Source organism: Dendrobates tinctorius, unplaced genomic scaffold (assembly GCF_039654945.1).
Source record: "Dendrobates tinctorius isolate UK_male_01 unplaced genomic scaffold, ASM3965494v1 ptg000058l, whole genome shotgun sequence".
Classification (NCBI taxonomy): Eukaryota; Metazoa; Chordata; class Amphibia; order Anura; family Dendrobatidae; genus Dendrobates; species Dendrobates tinctorius.
This window is the reverse complement of record NW_027361726.1, coordinates 24062843-24085105: the sequence shown is the minus strand read 5'-3', so window position 1 is coordinate 24085105 and position 22263 is coordinate 24062843. Positions and strand designations below refer to the sequence as shown.

General features: G+C 46.1%; 1 protein-coding gene across 5 annotated transcripts in view; it reads left to right on the top strand.

Moving 5' to 3' along the window:
• The window catches only part of TDP1 (tyrosyl-DNA phosphodiesterase 1), a 47975-nt gene that overhangs the window by 16808 nt on the left and 8904 nt on the right, over positions 1-22263 (top strand). For all 5 annotated transcript variants that reach the window (XM_073578191.1, XM_073578189.1, XM_073578188.1 and 2 more), the window contains exons 9-15: positions 647-725; positions 893-1078; positions 1179-1227; positions 1576-1642; positions 2043-2150; positions 10566-10668; positions 14251-14365. In XM_073578191.1, the coding sequence (XP_073434292.1) occupies positions 647-725; positions 893-1078; positions 1179-1227; positions 1576-1642; positions 2043-2150; positions 10566-10668; positions 14251-14365 (707 nt within the window). The remainder of the gene's footprint in view (positions 1-646; positions 726-892; positions 1079-1178; positions 1228-1575; positions 1643-2042; positions 2151-10565; positions 10669-14250; positions 14366-22263) is intronic.

The window sequence follows — 22263 nt, the reverse complement described above, 5'->3', positions numbered from 1 at the left end:
ATGGTAATCCTCGCATACTATGCTTGTCATATGTGGGTCACTTACCATGGTTGTTTTCTTCCAAAATTAACGCCACCCCTATCCACAGGTTGTGCCTGGAATTGCATCTCAGCCTCATTAATTTATTGAACTCATGGACACATGAGACACTGTTTCTGAAAAGAAGACAGACTTTTTTTTAATTCTGGACATTACCTTTAATTACATGGTTTGGCTCGGTTTTGGGCACTCTAGCCCCAATTTTTACATGCTATTCTTAAAGAAGAATGCACGAAGATGCGCCAAATTTATTAGCACGTGGTCTTCTCAATGAATTTTTGCATCTTTCTGCCCCCGTGCGCCATCACGGGAAACGTACTCCAGACAGGAGCTGGCAGACATTACTGTTGTAATTTAACTTTTTCGGCATAAGTTTTAGTGGGTTTTTGAACCGTGCTCGGCCCCATCATGTTTACATAGGCACAGCTGCAATCCTTTCTTTTTATCCTTTTATCAGCACTTTTTCCGGTGATTTCTGTTGAAACAAAATGTTTACAAAGCCGCTGGGTGAATAATGTCAGTTTCTAGATCTTATCACAGAATTCTTGTGAAAACTGTTAGATGAATCGGCACCGATGTGTTTTATTCTGGTGATTGTCTGTTACAGGGTGTATTTGGTCGGGTCAACACCCGGTAGGTTCCAAGGAAATGATAAGGATAAATGGGGACACTTCCGTTTAAGAAAGGTACGTCTCCTGTGTACATGGGTTTTTTGTCACCACATGTGGTAAGTGGTGTGATCAGACCCTTCTACAGGACAATTACGGGACCAGGTGGATGTCTTTTATCTCTTGCCCAAATTAAACTAATGTTACACTCCACGACATCAGTACTCATTTCTATCCTTTTGTAGATGTTAAGGGAGAAGTGCAGCGCCGTCGCTGGCAGGGAATCTTGGCCCGTGATTGGCCAGTTTTCCAGCATAGGCTCAATGGGGTCCGATCAAAGCAAGTGGCTGCATTCTGAATTCAGCGAGAGTATGAAGACCCTGGGGAAAGGGGTGAAAACTCTACCACATTCAGAAAACCCTCTACAACTGGTAAAGTATTATACTCCAGAGCTGCACTCACTATTCTGCTGGTGAAGACGCGTTATACTTTGCAGGGATGTTTTTTTGACGGCTGTGCCTTACCTTGCAGATCTACCCGTCTGTGGATAATGTTCGGACCAGTCTGGAGGGATATCCTGGTGAGTGATGAAGACGCTGGTGCCTTGACTGCTCCTTCTAGTCTGTAGGGCAAGGCAATAATGTAACTCAAGTCCTGCACTCCCTTCTCTCTGCACATTTTACCCCAAACCATTCATTTCCATTGTACATGCCTTTTGCAGACAGAATGGCAAGTTGTTGTGCCTGCTGGGGAAGCCTTCTTGTCCGGGGGCCACAGTCAGTGAATGTTCCCCATTCTCTGGGCCGGGTGTTGGCTGCACCCCCTGTGACCATAATCATTACTCCACTGCGCCATGCAGCTCCTCATTTCCAGGTTGATATTTTGTGTTCTCTGCTTCTCTTCATGTTCTCCTGACGTTGTCTTACAGCTGGTGGCTCCCTGCCTTATGGTATCCAGACCGCTCAGAAGCAGCCATGGCTTCACACCTATTTCCAGTAGGTAACACTGAACTATACATCAATTTAGTTCCTTTTTTGTATGTTAAATTGAAAATCAGAACTCTTGAAATTTGTATTGGGGCTTTTTTAGACTCCTATTTCCTGATCTGTCAGGAAATCAACATTATTCAGGCCCTACCTATTGTAGTGAAGCATCTACTGAGTGTGCTCAAACGTCAATGTGTAGGAAGGTGAAGCGGGTGAGCTGTGACATTGTCTACTTTGACTGGTGTATCCTTTATCTGCTTTGTGTTATTAGTCATTGTAATTCTGGCTCTGATGATAAGGAGCCTGTTGAAAACTCTTCTTGAAAGAGCAGGAAATAAGAAGCAGTCGCAGATTGTTATCCATGGATAATACTGAATTCTTGCACTGACCCTGCTTCTTTTTATTACAGCAAATGGAAGGCAGAAACTTCAGGCCGCAGCAGAGCCATGCCCCACATCAAGACTTACATGCGGGCATCGCCGGACTGCCAGGAGCTGGCATGGTTCCTAGTGTCGAGGTAGAAAGCTATGATTATATAACGTGATACAACCTCATATTTGTCACCTATCCCAACCTCACAGATCTGTGTAGATAATTTAATGGATGTTGCCTGCAGTCCTATGTAAGGATAGGTTCACATTAGCGTTTGAGTCCACAGCGTATCATCCGCGTCTGCAAACGCATGTTTACGCAGTGTTTTTTTATCTGCATTATCTTATGCATGATAGAAAATGTGAAACCAGCCTAACACCACAGATAACACATTGATAACTCTCAGCATACAGATAATGTAATGGATGTCACATGCAGTCCCATGTAACGCCACAGATAACACAATGATCATTCACTTCCATTACTCCAGATGTACTCTAGTGAGGCACGTGTTGTACCGATCCTAACAACAACTCAATCCCTTGACCTTCCTGCAGTGACTTCTTGGGTTGTCGGCCGGTCGGTATTCCACCGCAGTTCTTGTGTTCGCAGCACCCATTGTCCTGACACAAAGCGTCCCCACGGATCTATACCGCCTTTATGTAAGCTGTGCGCGTAGCACAATGCCGGCTCTGCTGTACTCGGGAGTATATTTTATTTTTTTGCTTCACTTCCTAAATAAATGGAATAAAGACAATAAATGGCGCCCCTGAATGCTGCCAATAATTTCCTGCACCTGCCGATTCTCCGGACGTCCCGCTGAGCTCTTGTTGAAATCTTTGTAGCTTAACCTCTTAGAGCAAATGTCGCTGGGGTCCTCCTGTGTGCAGCGGACCTTGTATAGGCTATGTACAGTACTAGGGTATCTCCGTTTATAGAAGATGGTAGGTTCAAGACCCTAAAAGGGACTAAACAATAGAGTAAACAATATAAAAATATTAGCCACTTGTCCTGCAAATAAAGCAATGTACAGCAATGTCAATGGGGAAAATAAAAAGTTACAGCTCTCGGAAGGAAGGAGAAAATGGCTCGGATCTTGGCTGCACGCAGAGTATTTTAAAGGAACAGTGTCTTCATAAACACAGGACAAATCTGTCAAGTTCGTTTAACTTCAGAAATGTACAATGATGTAGTAGAGCGGAGTCTGTCGCCTGGCCCATGTCGGTGAGGATTGTGGACGTGCGAAGTGTATTCTGCCATCACACGGGAGAAGGTCAGAGCTCAGTGACACATGGCTGCTCTATATACTGCATTGTAACGCAGCTTTCCTAGCACAGATCTCTAAAGTTACACGCTGGTGACCAAAAGCTGCTCCCCATAGTCTCCAAAATGGCCTAATGTAGGGTATGGCTCGTGGTCCAAACTGTTGGCAAAATACTGGGGAACTTTCAGCAGTAATTTGATGGTTTGGGTGTAATTTTTTTTTTTTTCTTCAGTTGCCGCTCCTTTAAGCAGCAGCACGAGGTCCTGTGTACACGGAGGTGTCAGTTGCTCTCGGCTGGAGTGTGGCTCAGCGGCTTATGTATCTGAAGAGTTTGGAGCGGCAGGCAGTGCTCTCATCCCAAGTTTCCATAGCGATGGCAGTGAGATTTCCCGCAGTCTTTTATAAAAGCTTCTCATTATGGTTTTTCTTTTTTAATTGTAAAGAGTAACAAAAAATGCAAAACATCATCCTGCAATAGTTGGCGTGTGCCACCATTCACTATCAGGCACTGGGATGGGTTTGCTAAGAGTCCATGACCGAGGTTCGTTTATAATGCTATGTGGTTTGCATGTTGACAAGCAGTGGGTGAGCGCTGCTTATCTGCGGAGGATTGTTTTCTAGGAAATGCACTTCACAAGTAAATCTGTATAACCACTACACTGCATTACTTATCCTGTATTATACCCCAGAGCTGCAATCACTATTTTGCTGGTTGAGTCACTGTGAACATACATTACATTACTGATCCTGAGTTACATCCTGTATTATACCCCTGAGCTGCACTCACTATTCTGCTGGTGCAGTCACTGTGTACACACACATTACATTACTGATCCTGAGTTACATCCTGTATTATACTCCAGAGCTGCACTCACTATTCTGCTGGTGCAGTCACTGTGTACACACACATTACACTACTGATCCTGAGTTACATCCTGTATTATACTCCAGAGCTGCACTCACTATTCTGCTGGTGCAGTCACTGTGTACATACATTACATTACTGATCCTGAGTTACATCCCTCATTATACTCCAGAGATGCACTCACTATTCTGCTGGTGCAGTCACTGTGTACATGCATTACATTACTGATCCTGAGTTACATCCTGTATTATACCCCAGAGCTGCACTCACTATTCTGCTGGTGCAGTCACTGTGTACACACATTACATTACTGATCCTGAGTTACATCCTGTATTATACCCCAGAGCTGCACTCACTATTCTGCTGGTGCAGTCACTGTGTACACACATTACATTACTGATCCTGAGTTACATCCTGTATTATACCCCAGAGCTGCACTCACTATTCTGCTGGTGCAGTCACTGTGTACATACATTACATTACTGATCCTGAGTTACATCCTGTATTATACTCCAGAGCTGCACTCACTATTCTGCTGGTGCAGTCACTGTGTACGTACAGTGCCTTGCGAAAGTATTCGGCCCCCTGGAACTTTTCAACCTTTTCCCACATATCATGCTTCAAACATAAAGATACCAAATGTACATTTTTGGTGAAGAATCAACAACAAGTGGGACACAATTGTGAAGTTGAATGAAATTTATTGGTTATTTTAAATTTTTGTGGAAATTCAAAAACTGAAAAGTGAGGCGTGCAATATTATTCGGCCCCTTTACTTTCAGTGCAGCAAACTCACTCCAGAAGTTCATTGTGGATCTCTGAATGATCCAATGTTGTCCTAAATGACTAATGATGATAAATATAATCCACCTGTGTGTAATCAAGTCTCCGTATAAATGCACCTGCTCTATGATAGTCTCAGGGTTCTGTTTGAAACACAGAGAGCATCATGAAGACCAAGGAACACAACAGGCAGGTCCATGATACTGTTCTGGAGAAGTTTAAAGCCAGATTTGGATACAAAATGATTTCCAAAACCTTAAACATCCCAAGGAGCACTGTGCAAGCGATCATATTGAAATGGAAGGAGTATCATACCACTGAAAATCTACCAAGACCCGGCTGTCCCTCTAAACTTTCATCTCAAACAAGGAGAAGACTTATCAGAGATGCAGCCAAGAGGCCCATGATCACTCTGGCTGAACTGCAGAGATCTACAGCTGAGGCAGAACAGTCTGTCCATAGGCCAACAATCAGTCGTACACTACACAAATCTGGCCTTTATGGAAAAGTGGCAAGAAGAAAGCCATTTCTCAAAGATATCCAGAAAAAGTGTCTTTTAAAGTTTGCAGCAAGCCACCTGGGAGACACACCAAACATGTGGAAGAAGGTGCTCTGGTCAGATGAAACCAAAATCAAACTTTTTGTAACAATGCCAAACGATATGTTTGGCGTAAAGGCAACACAGCTCATCACCCTGAACACACCATCCCCAGTGTCAAACATGGTGGTGGCAGCATCATGGTTTGGGCCTGCTTTTCTTCAGCAGGGACAGGGAAGATGATTAAAAATGATGGGAAGATGGATGGAGCCAAATACAGGACTATTCTTGAAGAAAACCTGTTGGCATCTGCAAAAGACCTGAGACTGGGACGGAGATTTGTCTTCCAACAAGACAATGATCCCAAACATAAAGCAAACTCTGCAATGGAATGGTTCACAAGTAAACGTATCCAGGTGTTAGAATGGCCAAGTCAAAGTCCAGACCTGAATCCAATCGAGAATCTGTGGAAAGAGCTGAAAACTGCTGTTCACAAACGATCTCCATCAAACCTCACTGAGCTCGAGCTGTTTGCCAAGGGAGAATGGGCAAGAATTTCAGTCTTTCGATGTACAAAACTGATAGAGACATACCCCAAGCGACTTGCAGCTGTAATCACAGCAAAAGGTGGCGCAACAAAGTATAAGTTAAAGGGGCCGAATCATTGCACACCCCACTTTTCAGTTTTTGAATTTCCACAAAAATTAAAAATGACCAATAAATTTCGTTCAACTTCACAATTGTGTCCCACTTGTTGTTGATTCTTAACCAAAAATTTACATTTGGTATCTTTATGTTTTTGAAGCATGATATGTGGGAAAAGGTTGAAAAGTTCCAGCTGCACTCACTATTCGGCTGGTGCAGTCACTGTGTACATACATTACATTACTGATCCTGTACTGATTCTGAGTTACATCCTGTATTATTCTCCAGAGCTGCACTCACTATTCTGCTGGTGCAGTCACAGTGTACATACATTACTGATCCTGAGTTATATCCTGTATTATACTCCAGAGCTGCACTCACTATTCTGCTGGTGCAGTCACTGTGTACATACATTACATTACTGATCCTGAGTTACATCCTGTATTATACTCCAGAGCTGCACTCACTATACTGCTGGTGCAGTCACTGTGTACATACATTACATTACTGATCCTGTACTGATCCTGAGTTACATCCTGTGTTATACCCCAGAGCTGCACTCACTATACTGCTGGTGCAGTCACTGTGTACATACATTACTGATCCTGATTTACATCCTGTATTATACTCCAGAGCTGCACTCACTATACTGCTGGTGCAGTCACTGTGTACATACATTACATTACTGATCCGGAGTTACATCCTGTATTATACTCCAGAGCTGCACTCACTATTCTGCTGGTGCAGTCACTGTGTACATACATTACATTACTGATCCGGAGTTACATCCTGTATTATACCCCAGAGCTGCACTCCCTATTCTGCTGGTGCAGTCACTGTGTACATACATTACATTACTTATCCTGAGTTACATCCTGTATTATACTCCAGAGCTGCACTCACTATTCTGCTGGTGCAGTCACTGCGTACATACATTACATACTGATCCTGAGTTACATCCTGTATTATACTCCATAGCTGCACTCACTATAATAATGCCAGATCCCGGATTTTGTTAGCAGCTTGCGGTGCAGTTCTGCAATGACTGTAGTTTGTCCCTTGCTGATTTTCCTGCGCAGAGAGATACATTACTCTGTGGGTTTCTAAGCAACAAGCAGCTAGTTGCAGTATCGGCTCCGACCTCCGGGGAGTGGAGGGTGTAATGGAGCTGTGGGTGGCTTTTATATCTGTCCTCACCCCCCCACCCCGCTGATGACATCACGAGGTGCTCGATGTGACATCACTACATTGTATCACTGTGTAGAGGCTGGACCTGTCTACTCTGCCCCAGCCTTCATGGACTGTGTGGCCCCTGTAGAGCCTCTTCACAGCCTGCATTGCATTCTTCTCCATGGACCTGCACAGTACCTCCTCTTACATTAGCCCCATTGTCACCCAGCTTTCCCAAGAACTGTTATACGGCGAGTGATATAAATATTGAACACATCAACAGTTTTCTAAGTAAAACTATTTGTAAAGCTATTATTGACATGAAATTCTCACCAGATGTCAGTAACCACCCATCCAATCCACACAGGCAAAGAAATCACCATAGGTGTCTATAAATTGTGTAATAATGAGAAACGACACAGAGAAACGTTTTGAACACATTACTGAAATGTAGTCAATACTTCGTACAAAAGGCTTTGTTTGTGATGAAGCTTCAAGACGCCCCATGTATGGAGAAACTAGTCGCAGGTGTGATTTTGGCCCATTCTTCTACACATCCTGAAGATCCCGTGGGCTCCTATGATCTCTGAGCTTTTAGCTCCTTCCATACATTTTCTATTAGATTCAGGTCGGGTGATTGGCTCTGCCATTGTAGCAGCTTTATTTTCTTTCTCTGAAACCAATTGTGCGTTTCCTCTGCTTTGTGTTTGGGATCATTGTCTTGCTGACATGTCCACCCTCGATTCATCATCATCCTGGTAGATGGCAGCAGATTTTTATCTGTAATGTATCCATACATTTTTACATTCATTCTTCCTTCAACTATATAAAGTTTGTCAGTGCTGTATGCTGAAAAACAGCCCCACACCACGATGTTCCCACCTCCACACTTCACTGCTGGTATGGTGTTTTTGGGCTGACAGGCAGTGTCTTTTGGCCTCCAAATATGTTGTATTATGGCATCGAAAGAGCTCAATTTTGATCTCATCTGACCAGACTATATTCTCCCAGTATTTTTACCAGCTTGTCTAAATCTTGTTGAGCAAACTTTTAACGTGCTTGATCATGCTCTTAGTTTAGCAGTGGAGTCTTGCGTGCATACAAGCCATTTAGGTCTAGTGCATTACTTATTTTTTCCATGAAACAATTGTACCTGCTGATTCCAGGTCTTTCTTTAAATCTCTAGATTGTCCTTGCCTCTTGATAATTCTTTTCTCTCCTCAGTCTCAAATCTTGCAGGGAGCAGCTACTTGTGGCCCATTTATGATGAAATCTTGCGGGAAATACCTGGTCGTGGCCGGTTTATGATGAAATTGTGTGTTTTAATTTCGGGATTAAAGCCTCAGAAGTGCTCACTGGAACCATCAGTAGTTTACAAATTCTTCTGTGACCAATGCCATCTGTATGTTTTTCAACAATAAGGTTGTGAAGGTCTTGGGACATCTCACTGGTTTTCCCCATCATGAGCTGTTTCTTGTGCGACACATTTTTATCGGCCATCAGATGAACCAGCTGATATTATTTGTCACCAAATGGCAGGATTGCTTTCTAGTTACATTTCAGCGGGTGTCAGGACTTTCCAGGAATTTTTTTAAATTTATGAAAATCTATGATGAGATCTTTGCCTCTGTGGATTGGATGGGTTGTTACTGACATCTGGGGAGAATTTCATGTCAATAGCACTTTGACAAATAGATTTACTTAGAAAATTGGTGACTTGTTCAATTCTTGTTTTGCCCACTGTATACACCTGAGCAATTATAGATATACAGGACCTAGGTCAGTTAAGATTTTATTGATGGTAACAAGACGCATTGTGAGGGGGGAGGAGATACTGAATTCTCATCCAGTTGCCTGGAGTTGCCCATTTAGCAGTTTTCTTTGAGATTGCAGAAAACTGTATGGTGTTGCTATGGCAACAGCTGTTTTGTTGCGGTTTGTAACATTCCATATCACTAAGTTCTTTAGGCGCGAGGAATCCGGTATCACGGTAATGAGGCGTAACTGCAACTTTTCCACTTGTTTACCCGCAGTCCCAGAAATGCATTGACAAGCGCACCTTATCAGTGACTGTAAACACTGTTTAAACAAAAGTGCTCAATTCCTGCACAGACTTAAAGGAGAGGTCCATTAGACAACATAGATCACTCGTCCATATCATCATAGGTGATAATTGTAGGATCCCTGGGGTCTGACCGATTAGACCCCCACCCATCATGAGAATAGGGGTCCCAGAGTGAGCACAGCTCCAGTCACATGTTATAGATGGAGGTCGCTTGCATTGACCCCATTCATACAGCGCAGTCATAGCCCATGTCATCAGGATCTGAGGAGGTGCCAGCAGTCATACTGAGGGATTGTGCATTTATGGTCCAGCCTCTTTACACTACTCACAACTGAGGGTTTGTTACAGTTGTATATTGTGCAGACAAATGAATCCCTAATAGTTTGCACTGTATCAGTCTTCGATCCCAGTATTATCCACACTGGCTGCAATAGTAACAATCCCTCAGCTGTGAGAAGTGTTAGGATTTTCCACCATTTGATGTAATCGAGAGCTTCCATCCAATTTGCAGTGCTTTTCAATATTTGGGTCCTGATGTCTGCTCTGAAGGGTGAATCTGCATTTTAGTCTAATCATAGTGTTGTAGTGCGCAGCCATTCTCGCGTCCTCAGTGTCTTTCTCAGCCACTGATATACATGGGTGTATTAAAGGACCTCTGCTGCAAAATGCAGATGATCAGGGAACGCAGACTCTGCAATCGAGCTATTTTCAGTTGTAGCTTGTGCAGTTGGGACACTGCTGGGGAACGTGACTTTTTCCACTGATTTATCTGGAACCAGAGTCAGTGTGTTTCATGCTGTTGCGATGTGCTTGACAGGTTGTCATGTTGTGCATTGACCACATCTAATGCGAGTGACCTTTTCAGCTGTAAAACAATGCAGCGGATATGGATACATGGGAGGTGGAGGGGGTAGTGACATCACCAGTCATTGATCAGAGGGGCACCGTACACTGCGCAGACTGCCCTGTACCTTCTGTGCAAAACTGCACCACAGCTCTGCTTTTCCACTCTCCTGTGCAGATCCAGGCCTATGGCCCTAGTCACATCCAGAGCTGCTGATGAAATTCCTCATGCTCTATTGACAGAATCAGTCCTCACACTGTGCACAGTACACCATCAGCTTTGTGATTGCAGTTCTGGATGTAAATGTTTGAAGGGGTTTTTTGTATTGTAGAATGTGTGTGAAGTTCTCATTTTGACAGTGTGTTTTTTTTTTTTTTCCCACCCAGTGCAAACCTTTCCAAAGCAGCGTGGGGGTCTCTGGAGAAGAACGGGAGCCAGCTGTTTATCCGCTCCTATGAACTGGGGGTCTTATTCCTGCCATCTGCTTTTGTGAGTTTATAATTGGAGCACCTAATGTCTGTGTTGTTATCTAACCCATGTGGATCATATAATGCAACTGTAATGTTACCGCTGATCTCTAGTGATGGATAGGAGACATTCTCAGTGATGTCACCGCTGATCTCTAGTGATGGATAGGAGGCATTCTCAGTGATGTCACCGCTGATCTCTAGTGATGGATAGGAGGCATTCTCAGTGATGTCACCTCTGATCTCTAGTGATGGATAGGAGGCATTCTCAGTGATGTCACTGCTGATCTCTAGTGATGGATAGGAGGCATTCTCAGTGATGTCACCGCTGATCTCTAGTGATGGATTGGAGGCATTCTCAGTGATGTCACCAATGATCTCTAGTGATGGATAGGAGGCATTCTCAGTGATGTCACTGCTGATCTCTATCTAGTGATGGATAGGAGGCATTCTCAGTGATGTCACCGCTGATCTCTAGTGATGGATAGGAGGCATTCTCCGTAATGTTACCGCTGATCTCTAGTGATGGATAGGAGGCATTCTCAGTGATGTCACCGCTGATCTCTAGTGATGGATAGGAGGCATTCTTAGTGATGTCACTGCTGATCTCTAGTGATGGATAGGAGGCATTCTCAGTGATGTCACTGCTGATCTCTGGTGATGGATAGGAGGCATTCTCAGTGATGTAACCGCTGATCTCTAGTGATGAATAGGGGCATTCTCAGTGATGATCTCTTTTTTGCACCGTCCTATACCATTCATCAATGACTTCACTGAGATGGGTCTGGGTCAAATATTCTGGATGAGGCCACTGCACTCGTGTCCTCTCACTTTCTCTGTGTGATGCAGCTTCTTTTGGGGGAGCTGCTGATTTTATTGCCATTTTTGCTTTTATGGCCTATGGGTCATTCACTAATTTGTATTGCAGACTATGTCATTGCAGGAGACTTTGGCGCTCACTTCACTTTTCTCAGTGTGGCCCCCGTAATGTCGGGCATGTAGTATTATATTCACTGTGTGCGTCGTTTCCATCTGCAAGGTCACGATGGGTTGCAGCCTGCCAGGTATCATTATATGCCTTTGACTGTGTAATAGCTCCTGTCCTCGATAAATGCCTCCTACGAGCCTTTACTTATAACATCTGTGGCTGCAATATTCACTCAGCTTCTGTATGCAGGTGAATTACAGTCTCATACTAAGAAAATTACACTATGATATCTTAATACCCTGTAATTCTGCATTAACTGCTATTTCTACCTCTGCTGTATGAATACATAGAGCGGTAATGCAGCACTCCTGCCTGGTTAATGGGGCGCTGATTTCTCTCCTGTGAATGGATATGAGAAAAGCTACAAGGCTTTATATCTGGTTATGTAATTGCTGTTTGTATTTTCTAGTCCCTCCATTAGGGGGTGTAAGGGAAGAAAACATCTGCCCTTCCTATGGTTACACTGATGGCTGAGCGATGGGTAACACAAGTGTCCAACCGGCGAGAGCACGACATCGAGAGAAAGTAACCGAAGGGCTTCATTTTGGCTTATATCTGCCTTTGTTTATCATTGTGCAAGAATATAACTACTATAATACTGCTCCTATGTACAAGCATATAGCTACTATAATACTGCTGCTATGTACAAGAATATAACTACTGTAATACTGATCCCTATGTACAAGAATATAACTACTATAATACTGCCCCCTATGTACAAGAATATAACTACTGTAATACTGCCCCTATGTACAAGAATATAACTACTATAATACTGATCCCTATGTACAAGAATATAACTACTATAATACTGCCCCCTATGTACAAGAATATAACTACTATAATACTGCCCCTATGTACAAGAATATAACTACTATAATACTGCTCCTATGTACAAGAATATAACTACTATAATACTGCTCCCTATGTACAAGAATAAAACTACTATAATACTGCCCCCTATGTACAAGAATATAACTACTATAATACTGCTCCCTATGTACAAGAATATAACTACTATAATACTGCCCCCTATGTACAAGAATATAACTACTGTAATACTGCCCCTATGTACAAGAATATAACTACTGTAATACTGCCCCCTATGTACAAGAATATAACTACTGTAATACTGCCCCTATGTACAAGAATATAACTACTGTAATACTGCCCCTATGTACAAGAATATAACTACTATAATACTGCTCCTATGTACAAGAATATAACTACTATAATACTGCTCCTATGTACAAGAATATAACTACTATAATACTGCTCACTATGTACAAGAATATAACTACTATAATACTGCTCCTATGTACAAGAATATAACTACTATAATACTGCTCACTATGTACAAGAATATAGCTACTATAATAATGCCTTGGTGACCGATAACATTGAGCTGTAGACATTTAATGCACATGAAATAGGGGTGCAGATATCTGGTGTGGGTCCGTACTGTGTTCCTGTCCTCTCCTGTCAGACATATTGTAGCGGAGCTGTGCACATTTCCTTGTTATCGCCGGTCTGTGACGCAGGCTTCTGATATGCTCACTTTATATTCTGCGTTTGTATTGTGCAGTGAGACTATGTCGTCTCTGGCAGAGATCAGTAAACGCCCAAAGCCGCGCTGACAAATCAATTCCCACGTGTCCGTAGCTACAAGGTTCCTCACAGCAATCCTGGTACAATCCCTGTGTGCTGCCATCTCTGTACAGCGCTCTGCCCTGCGTCACTGTAGATCCATCAGATACTGGGAGATGTCTCATACATCATGACACTGGCTCCCAGCTGTGTGAGCAAGACTAGGCCTGTTTGTTTGCAGCTTCTGACTGTGCGTAAGAATGTTTCCGTTCACTGACAGCAATCCAATCTGAAAAACCCTGAGGATATGAAACGCAGAGCTACAGTTGCAGAAGTTTTATTTTTAATTGATTACAGGTCTGGTCCTAAATTATTCTTTGTAATCTTGGTGAGATACATTGCAACTTTCGTATTTTCAATTGCACACTTTTTGCAAGATCTCTGCTTGCTGCCTGTTAATAGTAACAAATGTAGTTTGGCCTGAAAATTGGACTGTCGGGGCACAAGAGAGCGATCTGTTGCTTTAAGAAGCCTTCCGTAAGATTAGACCAGGACGGGTTTACAATCTACTTCCATTTACTGATATCAAGCAGATTTCTTAACAGTGAAGACTAAGATATTACTCTAGTTCTGCGCTTTTGCTGTTTTTGTTTCTGCTGATCCTCATAAAAGTGAGCAGGGTGTTAGATGGACACTGCTCACCTCAACTCTCCAAGTATCAGAGGGTGTTGGTGGTTCCTATTGGTGATCTTTGTGGGACCCTCGCCAATCATAGCTTCTAATCTGCGTTGTAAAGAAAAGTAATGATTAAAATGTATTCAAAATGATGTAAGATTCATCTGAACACATAACGTTTTCTCCTCTGATTCACGTGTAGATATAGACCGACCACCAATTGACCTCCTCCATTTCCGTTCCACTCGGTGGCGGACAAATAAATTGGTGTTTTATCTTTTTTAACTCGTTCATCTTGTCTTTCCTGATTAATTGTCTCACAAGATTCCTGAAATCCTCTGTTCTTCTGTGCAGGACTTCCCCAGTGGGACCTTCCAGGTGAGGCGGAATATCTACTCCAATAAGGAAGATTCTAGAGGATCATTCCCAGTTCCCTTCGATTTACCCCCTGAGCATTACACCGGAAAAGGTAAGCGTTACATGGTGTGTACTTGAGCCTCCGGCTGTGCAAGTTTAAAGGGGTCCTGTGTCGCATGATCTATGTGCCCTGCATGTGTGGAAGGACCCCAGTTGCTGATACCAAGGTTCTGCCCGGAGATGATAGATCATCATTATAAGGCTGAACGCACGTTGCGTATTTGCTTGCAGAAATTTCTACAAGGTTTCTGCATCTCTTGGCAGAAAAATGCAGTGGAAAATCCACGTGTTTTCATGCGTTTTTGTTGAGTTTTTCACGTGGTTTTTCATGCGTTTTTGTAAATCCATAGCGCTGAATAAAGATATATTATAAAAAAAAAAAAATTGTGAAGTCATTTCCTTGTTCAATCTCCTCTTTTTCATTCTCCATTGAAGACCATAATATCATTACATGCAATGTTCAAATTATATGTGTGTGTGTGTACATATATACACACCGTATTTTTCAGTCTATAAGACACACCGGACCATAAGAGCACTCCAGATTTTCAGAAGGAAAATGGGGGGAAAAAAAGAAAATTAATGCGTCAAATGAAGGTCAGTCTTAAAGTCCTGAATTCAGCTTACCCTGGGGGGATCAGATCAGCAGCGCTGGTGGAGTAGAGTCACAGGGGGTGTTTGGTGGTCCGGCAGTGATATGATCCAGACTGGTTTGGTGGTGCGGGGGGTGCTCTGCCGACATTTTGTGAAAGCCCGAAGCCACTGCACATCCATTGGTGCGGTGGTCTCTGGTAAGTCCCATCACAAGGCCTGTGCCACAGGTTCGGCAGTGCTCGGTGGTGTGGGAGCTTCAGCGACATTTTGTGAAAGCTCAAAGCCCCTGCACTTCTATTACCTCGAAGCTGTAGCCTCCGGGAAAATGGCCGCCAGAGACGGCGCATGCATAGATTGAGATCTAGTCACGAGACCTTGATGCCGAGATCTCAATCTGCGCATGCGTCACCTCCGGCAGCCATTTTCCCGGAGACCACTTTCCCGGAGACCACATCATTGAGACAATGAAAGTGCTGGGGCTTCGGACTTTTAACAAATGTCGCCGTAGCCCCCGCAACCAATGAGCACCGCCGACTCTGCTGCGCTGGGATGGGAGTGAGATCATCGCCCTGCAGTGTCAGACCACCGGCAGAATCGCCTGACTCCTGCTTCCACCTCGCTAGTTGTAAGTACGGTATATTCCGACACTGAGACACACCTCTCGTTTCCCCAGTAGGAACATTAACATAATTAACCCACATTTGCTGTAACAAAACAGCAACTGTCAGAAATCTGCGTGAAACGCATTATCTGTTTATTTTTCAAAAATTAAAATAAAAATTTTTGCATGGGCTCCCGCATAATTTTCATAACCAGCAGAGGAAAAGCCGATGGCTGAGGGCTGATGTTATATTTCTGGGAAGGAGCCAATAACCTTAAAGGTTCCCAGGCTATTAATATCAGCTCACAGCTCTTTACTCAGCCTTTACTGACTAGTTTAGAGGGGAACCCCAGAAAAAAAATTGACGTGGGGTCCCCCTATAAAATCGAACCAGCAAAGGCTAGGCAGACAGCTGCGGGCTGATATTAATAGCCTGGGAAAGGGCCATGTATATTGGCACCCCCCAGGCTAAAAACATCAACTCTCGGCTGCCCCAGAAATGGCGCATCTTATAGATGCGCCAATTCTGGCACTTAGACTCGCTCTTCCCACTTGCACTGTAGTGGTGGCAAGTGGGGTTCTTATTTGTGGGGTTGATGCCACCTTTGTATTGTCCGGTGACATCAAGCCCACAGGTTAATAATGGACAGGCACCTATCCATTACTAATCCTATAACTCATGGTAAATTAAGACACAGCCAGAATAAAGTCCTGTATTTGAAATAATCACACAGACTCCTTTATTGAATCTTAATGTACCATACTTACTGAACGCCTAATCCCCATCACCCTCGTCTCCCGCAAACAATAAAAAAAATAAGCTAACATATAAGGCTATGTGCCCACGTTGCTTTTTTGAAGCAGAATATTCCTGAGCGGAAACGCACACCCACTTCCCGGGAAAACGCATGCGTTTTATAAAGCGCTTTTGTTAAGCGTTTTAGCATGTGTTTTCCTATGCGTTTTTGCAATACAATTGTATGTATGTGGAAACGCACGCGTTTCCGCAAAATTAATGAACATGCTGTGGTTTTTTTCCGCTAAGCGTTTCCGCAGTGGAAAAAAACGCACCATTAGCACAACATGTGTGGATTCAATTATGATTACATTGGATGTTTTTCTTAAGCATTTCCACGGCAGAAACGCGCGTCTAAAAGCGCCGCAGAAACGCTTAAAAAGCGCAACGTGGGCACACAGCCTAATACTATCCTGTCCAACTTAGTCCATTTAATGAGAACTTTCTCACGCAGCAGTACCCTAAGGGTATGTGCACACGTAGTTTTTAGTCTCTGCGGATTTTGTAGAGAAAACCGCAGGAAATCCGCAGGATAAAGTGCTTCGGTTTTTCTGCGGTTTATCTGCGGATTATCTGCGTTTTTTCTGCGGTTTTGCCCTGCGGTTTTACACCTCATAATGGATGAGGTGTAAAACCGCAGCGTTTCTGCACCAAACAATTGACATGCTGTGGATTGTAAACCGCAGCAAAACCGCGCGGAAAAAAACGCAGCATGTGCACAGCTTTTTTTTATTTCCATAGGAAATAAAGGTACTGTACAACGCAGCAAAATCTGCTGCGTTTCTGCAGAGCCAAAAACGCTGCGGAAACGCAGCAGAATCCGCAGCGTGTGCACATACCCTTAGTGAGAGCGCCGGAGCTGATTAGCTGATGTCCTCCGGTGAACTCACGGCGGCTCAGTGATACACTGACAGGAGGTGATCGCTTCCGCATTGTATCGCCGGTGGCCGGGTGACATCGACGTGAGACACTCAGTATTAAATGGACTATGGCGGACAGGGAAAATATGTTGGTTTATTATTCTTGATTGCTTGCAGGAGACGCGGGCGTCTGGGATTAGGTGTTTGGTGAGTGTTTATATTGTATGTGATTATGTCAATGTTTTTTTTTTGTTTTGTTTTTTATTTATTTTTTTCCTTCGTCTCATTGGGGGACACAGAGACTGTGCGTGTATGCTACTGCCGTCTGGAGGCCGACACTAAGTATACAAAAAACAAGTTAGCTCCTCCTCCGCCGCATACACCCTCGCCCTGATAGCGGGCGGAAACCAGTTTTTTGCTTAGTGTCTGATGGAGGCACACGCAGTCTGGATGTCTCCAGACTATTTTTTGTTTTTTCTCGCTATGAAGAGGAGACAGGGGTGACGGATCCTATTGAAAGGGTCCGATCTCCCCAAACCATCAACGGGCGAGCAGGCGCGAGTATCGCCTCCGCGCATCCTTTCCCGCACCGAGGGACATCTCTGGGACTTTTCCCCAGACATCTATTTTTATTTTTTATTTTTGAGTAGATGAGACAGGGGCAACACATCCTATTGAAAGGATCCGATTTCCCCAAACCAACAACGGGCGACCACGTGCGAGTGTCCCTCCACGTTTCCTTTCCCGCAACGTGGGACACTATGCCAGACTTATCCCTGTTCACCCCTAGGTATTGAAACCATGGGCTTGCACAGAGGCACAAGACTAGTCTGTGCGGCCCCCACTGCTCCGCCAACGCACGACGGTGGTGCTGCATGGCGGCGGACGGTCCCTCTCCTCGCCCCTACAGGGCAGACAGAGCTAGGGTGCCTCCACCGTCCAAAAAGGGATTACCTCATGGCCTCGGCTGAGGGCAGGTATGGATGACTGGTGAGGGCTCCGGGGCAGCGAGAGGCTCCAGGTTAGTGGTACGGCCATAGGTGGCAGGTTCGGGGGCTTGGGCTCGCATGGAGGTGATCCAGCAGGCTCCATTCCTCTCCCTCCCTCCTCCTCCCTCCCTCCTCCTCCCTCCGATACCTGCACGTGGAGGGCCGCGGACCCCCCAGCGGGGTGAGGAGAGTGCCGGCGGGATCGCCGGGATAGCGGGGCCGCCAGTGCACGGGCGGGCGGGCAGTGACTAAATTTAAAAAAGAAGAAGCGGGCGGCACCGCTGTTACCGTGCTAGGATCCGTGGCTTGCAGCAGGCGGTGAGCTCACATGGAGGATTCCCGGGTGCTTGACCTCATAACAAATCACTTGTGGTTTCCAAAGAAAGAAGGTCCCGTGGAAGCGCTCGAGTAGCGCGAAACTGCCGTTGTCAGCCACTTGACACTCTTGTTATCACATCCCCACCGTGACATGTAATTATGTGTCAATAAATCTTCACTATTATCTCGCAGAGTGCGACCTTCTTTCTTTGGAAACCACAAGTGACTAAATTTAGCCCGCGGCTTCAGCCCAGACCGCGGGTGGAAGTCCCGCCCCCCCGGCGTGAGGGGGGACGCTGGATAAAATTGAGGCCCCGGCTTCAGAGCAGGGTAGGCCGCGAGCAGGTGAGCACTCGCAGCCTACCCAGAGGAAGGAGCAGACAGACGCAGGAGCGCGGGAGAGACATGCAGGAGCCGGGTAAGTGCGACCCCGTCCCGGAGCCACACTAAGGGTTACCCTCCTCCTCCTTTCATAAGGAAAAAAAAGGAGAGAAAATTGGCCTATTTCTGCAGTATGTCTGGGAAAGGAAAAAAGCACATGTTCCTTTTATACCGCATGCGTTTCCTGTGGGGTTATGTTCCCACGAGCGCAGACTGTTAAGTTATATGAAGCCTGTAGTTCCGAACGCGCCCAGGAGCCCTCCCCCGCAATGGAGCCCAGGGCTCTGGATCCCCCGGAATGGGCGTTATCGCTTTCTCGGTCCATGGTTTCACTTATGAAGGCGATTGAGACCCTTCAGGCCCCGGATAGGGGTAGAGACGACGGCTCGCCTGTTTGGGAGGGTTCATCCACCTCACAAGAGCCTCCGGCCTGCAGGGGCCGCACACTTTCTAAGCAGACGCATAGGGAGAAAACCCATATGGCGTCTACGGGCCCCTCCGGTGCTTCGGCATCCGTGAGTGCGGCGTCTCGCTCACCGTCACCATTTTCTGGGAGCGAGCAGAGTTCTGGTGATGACGTGGAGGAATCCTTGGACCTGGATACCCCGGGGTGTCGGGAGACGGTAGACAGTCTCATTGAAGCTGTCAATCAGACTCTTGGTATTGAGGAGGATGTGGCCCTAACCGCAGGGCATAAGATATCCTTCAAAAAGGCCAGGCGACCACATAGAGTGTTTAGCACTCACGCAGAGTTCGAGGACATAGTGCAGCGGCACAGGGAACGTCCAGACAAGCTCTTTTCAGGACAAAAGACGCTAGAAACGAGATACCCGTTTGCACCAGAGCTCTGTAAGAGATGGGCAGAATCTCCGGTGGTGGATCCCCCAGTGTCACGCCTGGCCTCAAGATCCCTGTTGTCAGTACCTAGTGGTTCTTCCATTAAGGACCCCACGGATCGGCTCATAGAAGGTTTAGCCCGCTCGGTGTATGAGGCATCAGGAGCAGCGCTCTCTCCTTCATTTGCGGCAACATGGGTAGCCAAAGCCATGATGTCATGGTCAGATTCTTTGAATAAAGTCCTACAATATAGAGACTTGCCGACGGAGGTGTCTGAGATAGCAAATCAGATCGCGATGGCGGGGGGCTATTTAATTAATGCGTCCTTGGATGCGGCTAATTGCGCGGCACTAGCGGCGGCAAATGCTATCACCATTAGGAGAGCCTTGTGGATTAAGGCTATGGCGGGCTGATACGATTTCTAAGAAATCGTTAACTTCCCTGCCGTATCAGGGTAACCGGCTATTTGGTGAGAAATTAGACAAACTCATTTCGGATGCCACAGGGGGACAGAGCAGCTTTCTCCCACAGCAGAAGATTAGACTGCCTTTTCGTCAGCCTCAGGCGTGCTTTCGAGCATTTCGCACCCCCGGATGGGCAACAGCGGCCAGTTCTTCCGCCCCAATTCGCTACAACCAGGACAAGGACCGTCAGGTCACGTATAGAACCAACCCGCTGGGTAGGATGCGGGGCCGACCGCCCAGGTCAAGGGGGGCCAGGTCCCAGAGGCCCTCAGCAAAATGACTCGGGGCATCAGGTACCCGAAGACAGCAGAGTAGGCGGACGTCTGCTCAGGTTCTGCCACATCTGGGTCGAAGTGGCACACGACGCATGGGTCGCGGAATTAGTGTCATCCGGGTACAAAATAGAATTTGTCGGGGATCCTCCAAGACGATTTTTTCGTTCCCGTCTTCCCAAATCGGAATCCCGGGCAGAGGCCATCAGGGTTCTTCAGCGCAACGGGGTCATTGTCCCTGTACCAGAGTGCGAAAGAACCCAAGGATTTTATTCCAACCTGTTCGCGGTCCCCAAGAAGGACGGAACAGTAAGGCCGGTTCTGGACCTAAAGCTCCTGAACAGGTTCATCAGAGTCAGGCATTTTCGCATGGAATCTCTCCGGTCGGTCATATCGTCCATGGAGCAGGGAGAATATTTGGCCTCGATCGATGTCCAGGATGCCTACCTGCACATCCCTGTTTTTCCCCCGCATCAAAAGTTCCTGCGGTTTACAATCGATGGGCGGCATTTCCAATTTGTGGCCCTACCTTTCGGGTTGGCCACGGCCCCCAGGATATTCACGAAAGTGATGGCTGTCGTCATGGCCATTCTACATTCTCGGGGCATAGTGGTTTTGCAGTACTTAGGACGGACCCTTTACTAAGAGGTCGTCTTTCGGGCATGCGAGGAGAATGTCAGTATCACACTGGATACCCTATCTCGCCTAGGATGGTTGGTCAACGGGAAGAAGTCATCCCTTACCCCAGCTCAGAGGATTCTATTCCTAAGGATGATTTTCGACACTTCCCGAGGGTTGGTAATACTCCCTCAGGACAAGGCTTGGGCGCTCCGGCAGGGAGTTCGATGTCTTCAACAACCAGGTCCTCACACTATCCGGTTCGGGATGAGGGCTCTAGGGAGGATGGTGGCGGCGATGGAAGCAATTCCATTTGCTCAATTTCATCTTCCTCCCCTGCAGCATGCTCTCTTAGCGTCTTGGGACAGGAGTCCGTTCTCGCTCGATCATCAGTGCAGGTTGACCTCTCAAGTCCGACGGGCACTTCAATGGTGGACGCGTGACTCCTCTCTTCGTCAGGGAAGGCCTTTCCTCCAGATCAATGGTTGGTGATCACAACCGATGCGAGGTCTTTTCGGTTGGGGGGCAATCTTCCGCCATCACACGGCCCAGGGGCAATGGTCGCCTCAGGAGGCACATCTCCCTATCAACTTGTTGGAGATTCGAGCGGTGCGGTTGGCACTGCAGCATTTTTGGCACTTGCTAGCAGGACGCCCAGTCCGGATTCAATCAGACAACGCCACGGCAGTGGCGTACGTGAATCACCAGGGAGGCACGCGCAGCAGGGCAACCATGCGCGAGATAGAGCATCTACTCCGTTGGGCCGAGAGGCACCACTCAGTAATCTCAGCAGTTCACATACCAGGTGTGGAAAATTGGGCAGCAGATTTCCTAAGCCGGCAAAATGTTGCGGCCGGGGAATGGTCCCTGCAGCCCAAGGTCTTCCAGCAGATTTGCCAACGGTGGGGGACTCTGGACATGGATCTTATGGCCTCCAGGGAGAAGCCAAAGTGGGCACGTTTGTCGCTCGGTCTCAGGACCCGCAAGCAATCGCAGTGGATGCGTTGGTCCTACCATGGAACCAGTTTCGGCTCCCATACCGGTTTCCCCCACTGCCACTTCTCCCGAGGGTCATCAGAAAGATCAAGACAGAGGGGGTCCCGGCAATTCTGCTGGCCCCAGACTGGCCCCATCGAGTATGGTACGCGGATCTAGTGCAGCTTCTCGCAGATGTACCTTGGCGTCTGCCGGAACGACCAGACTTACTGTCCCAGGGGCCG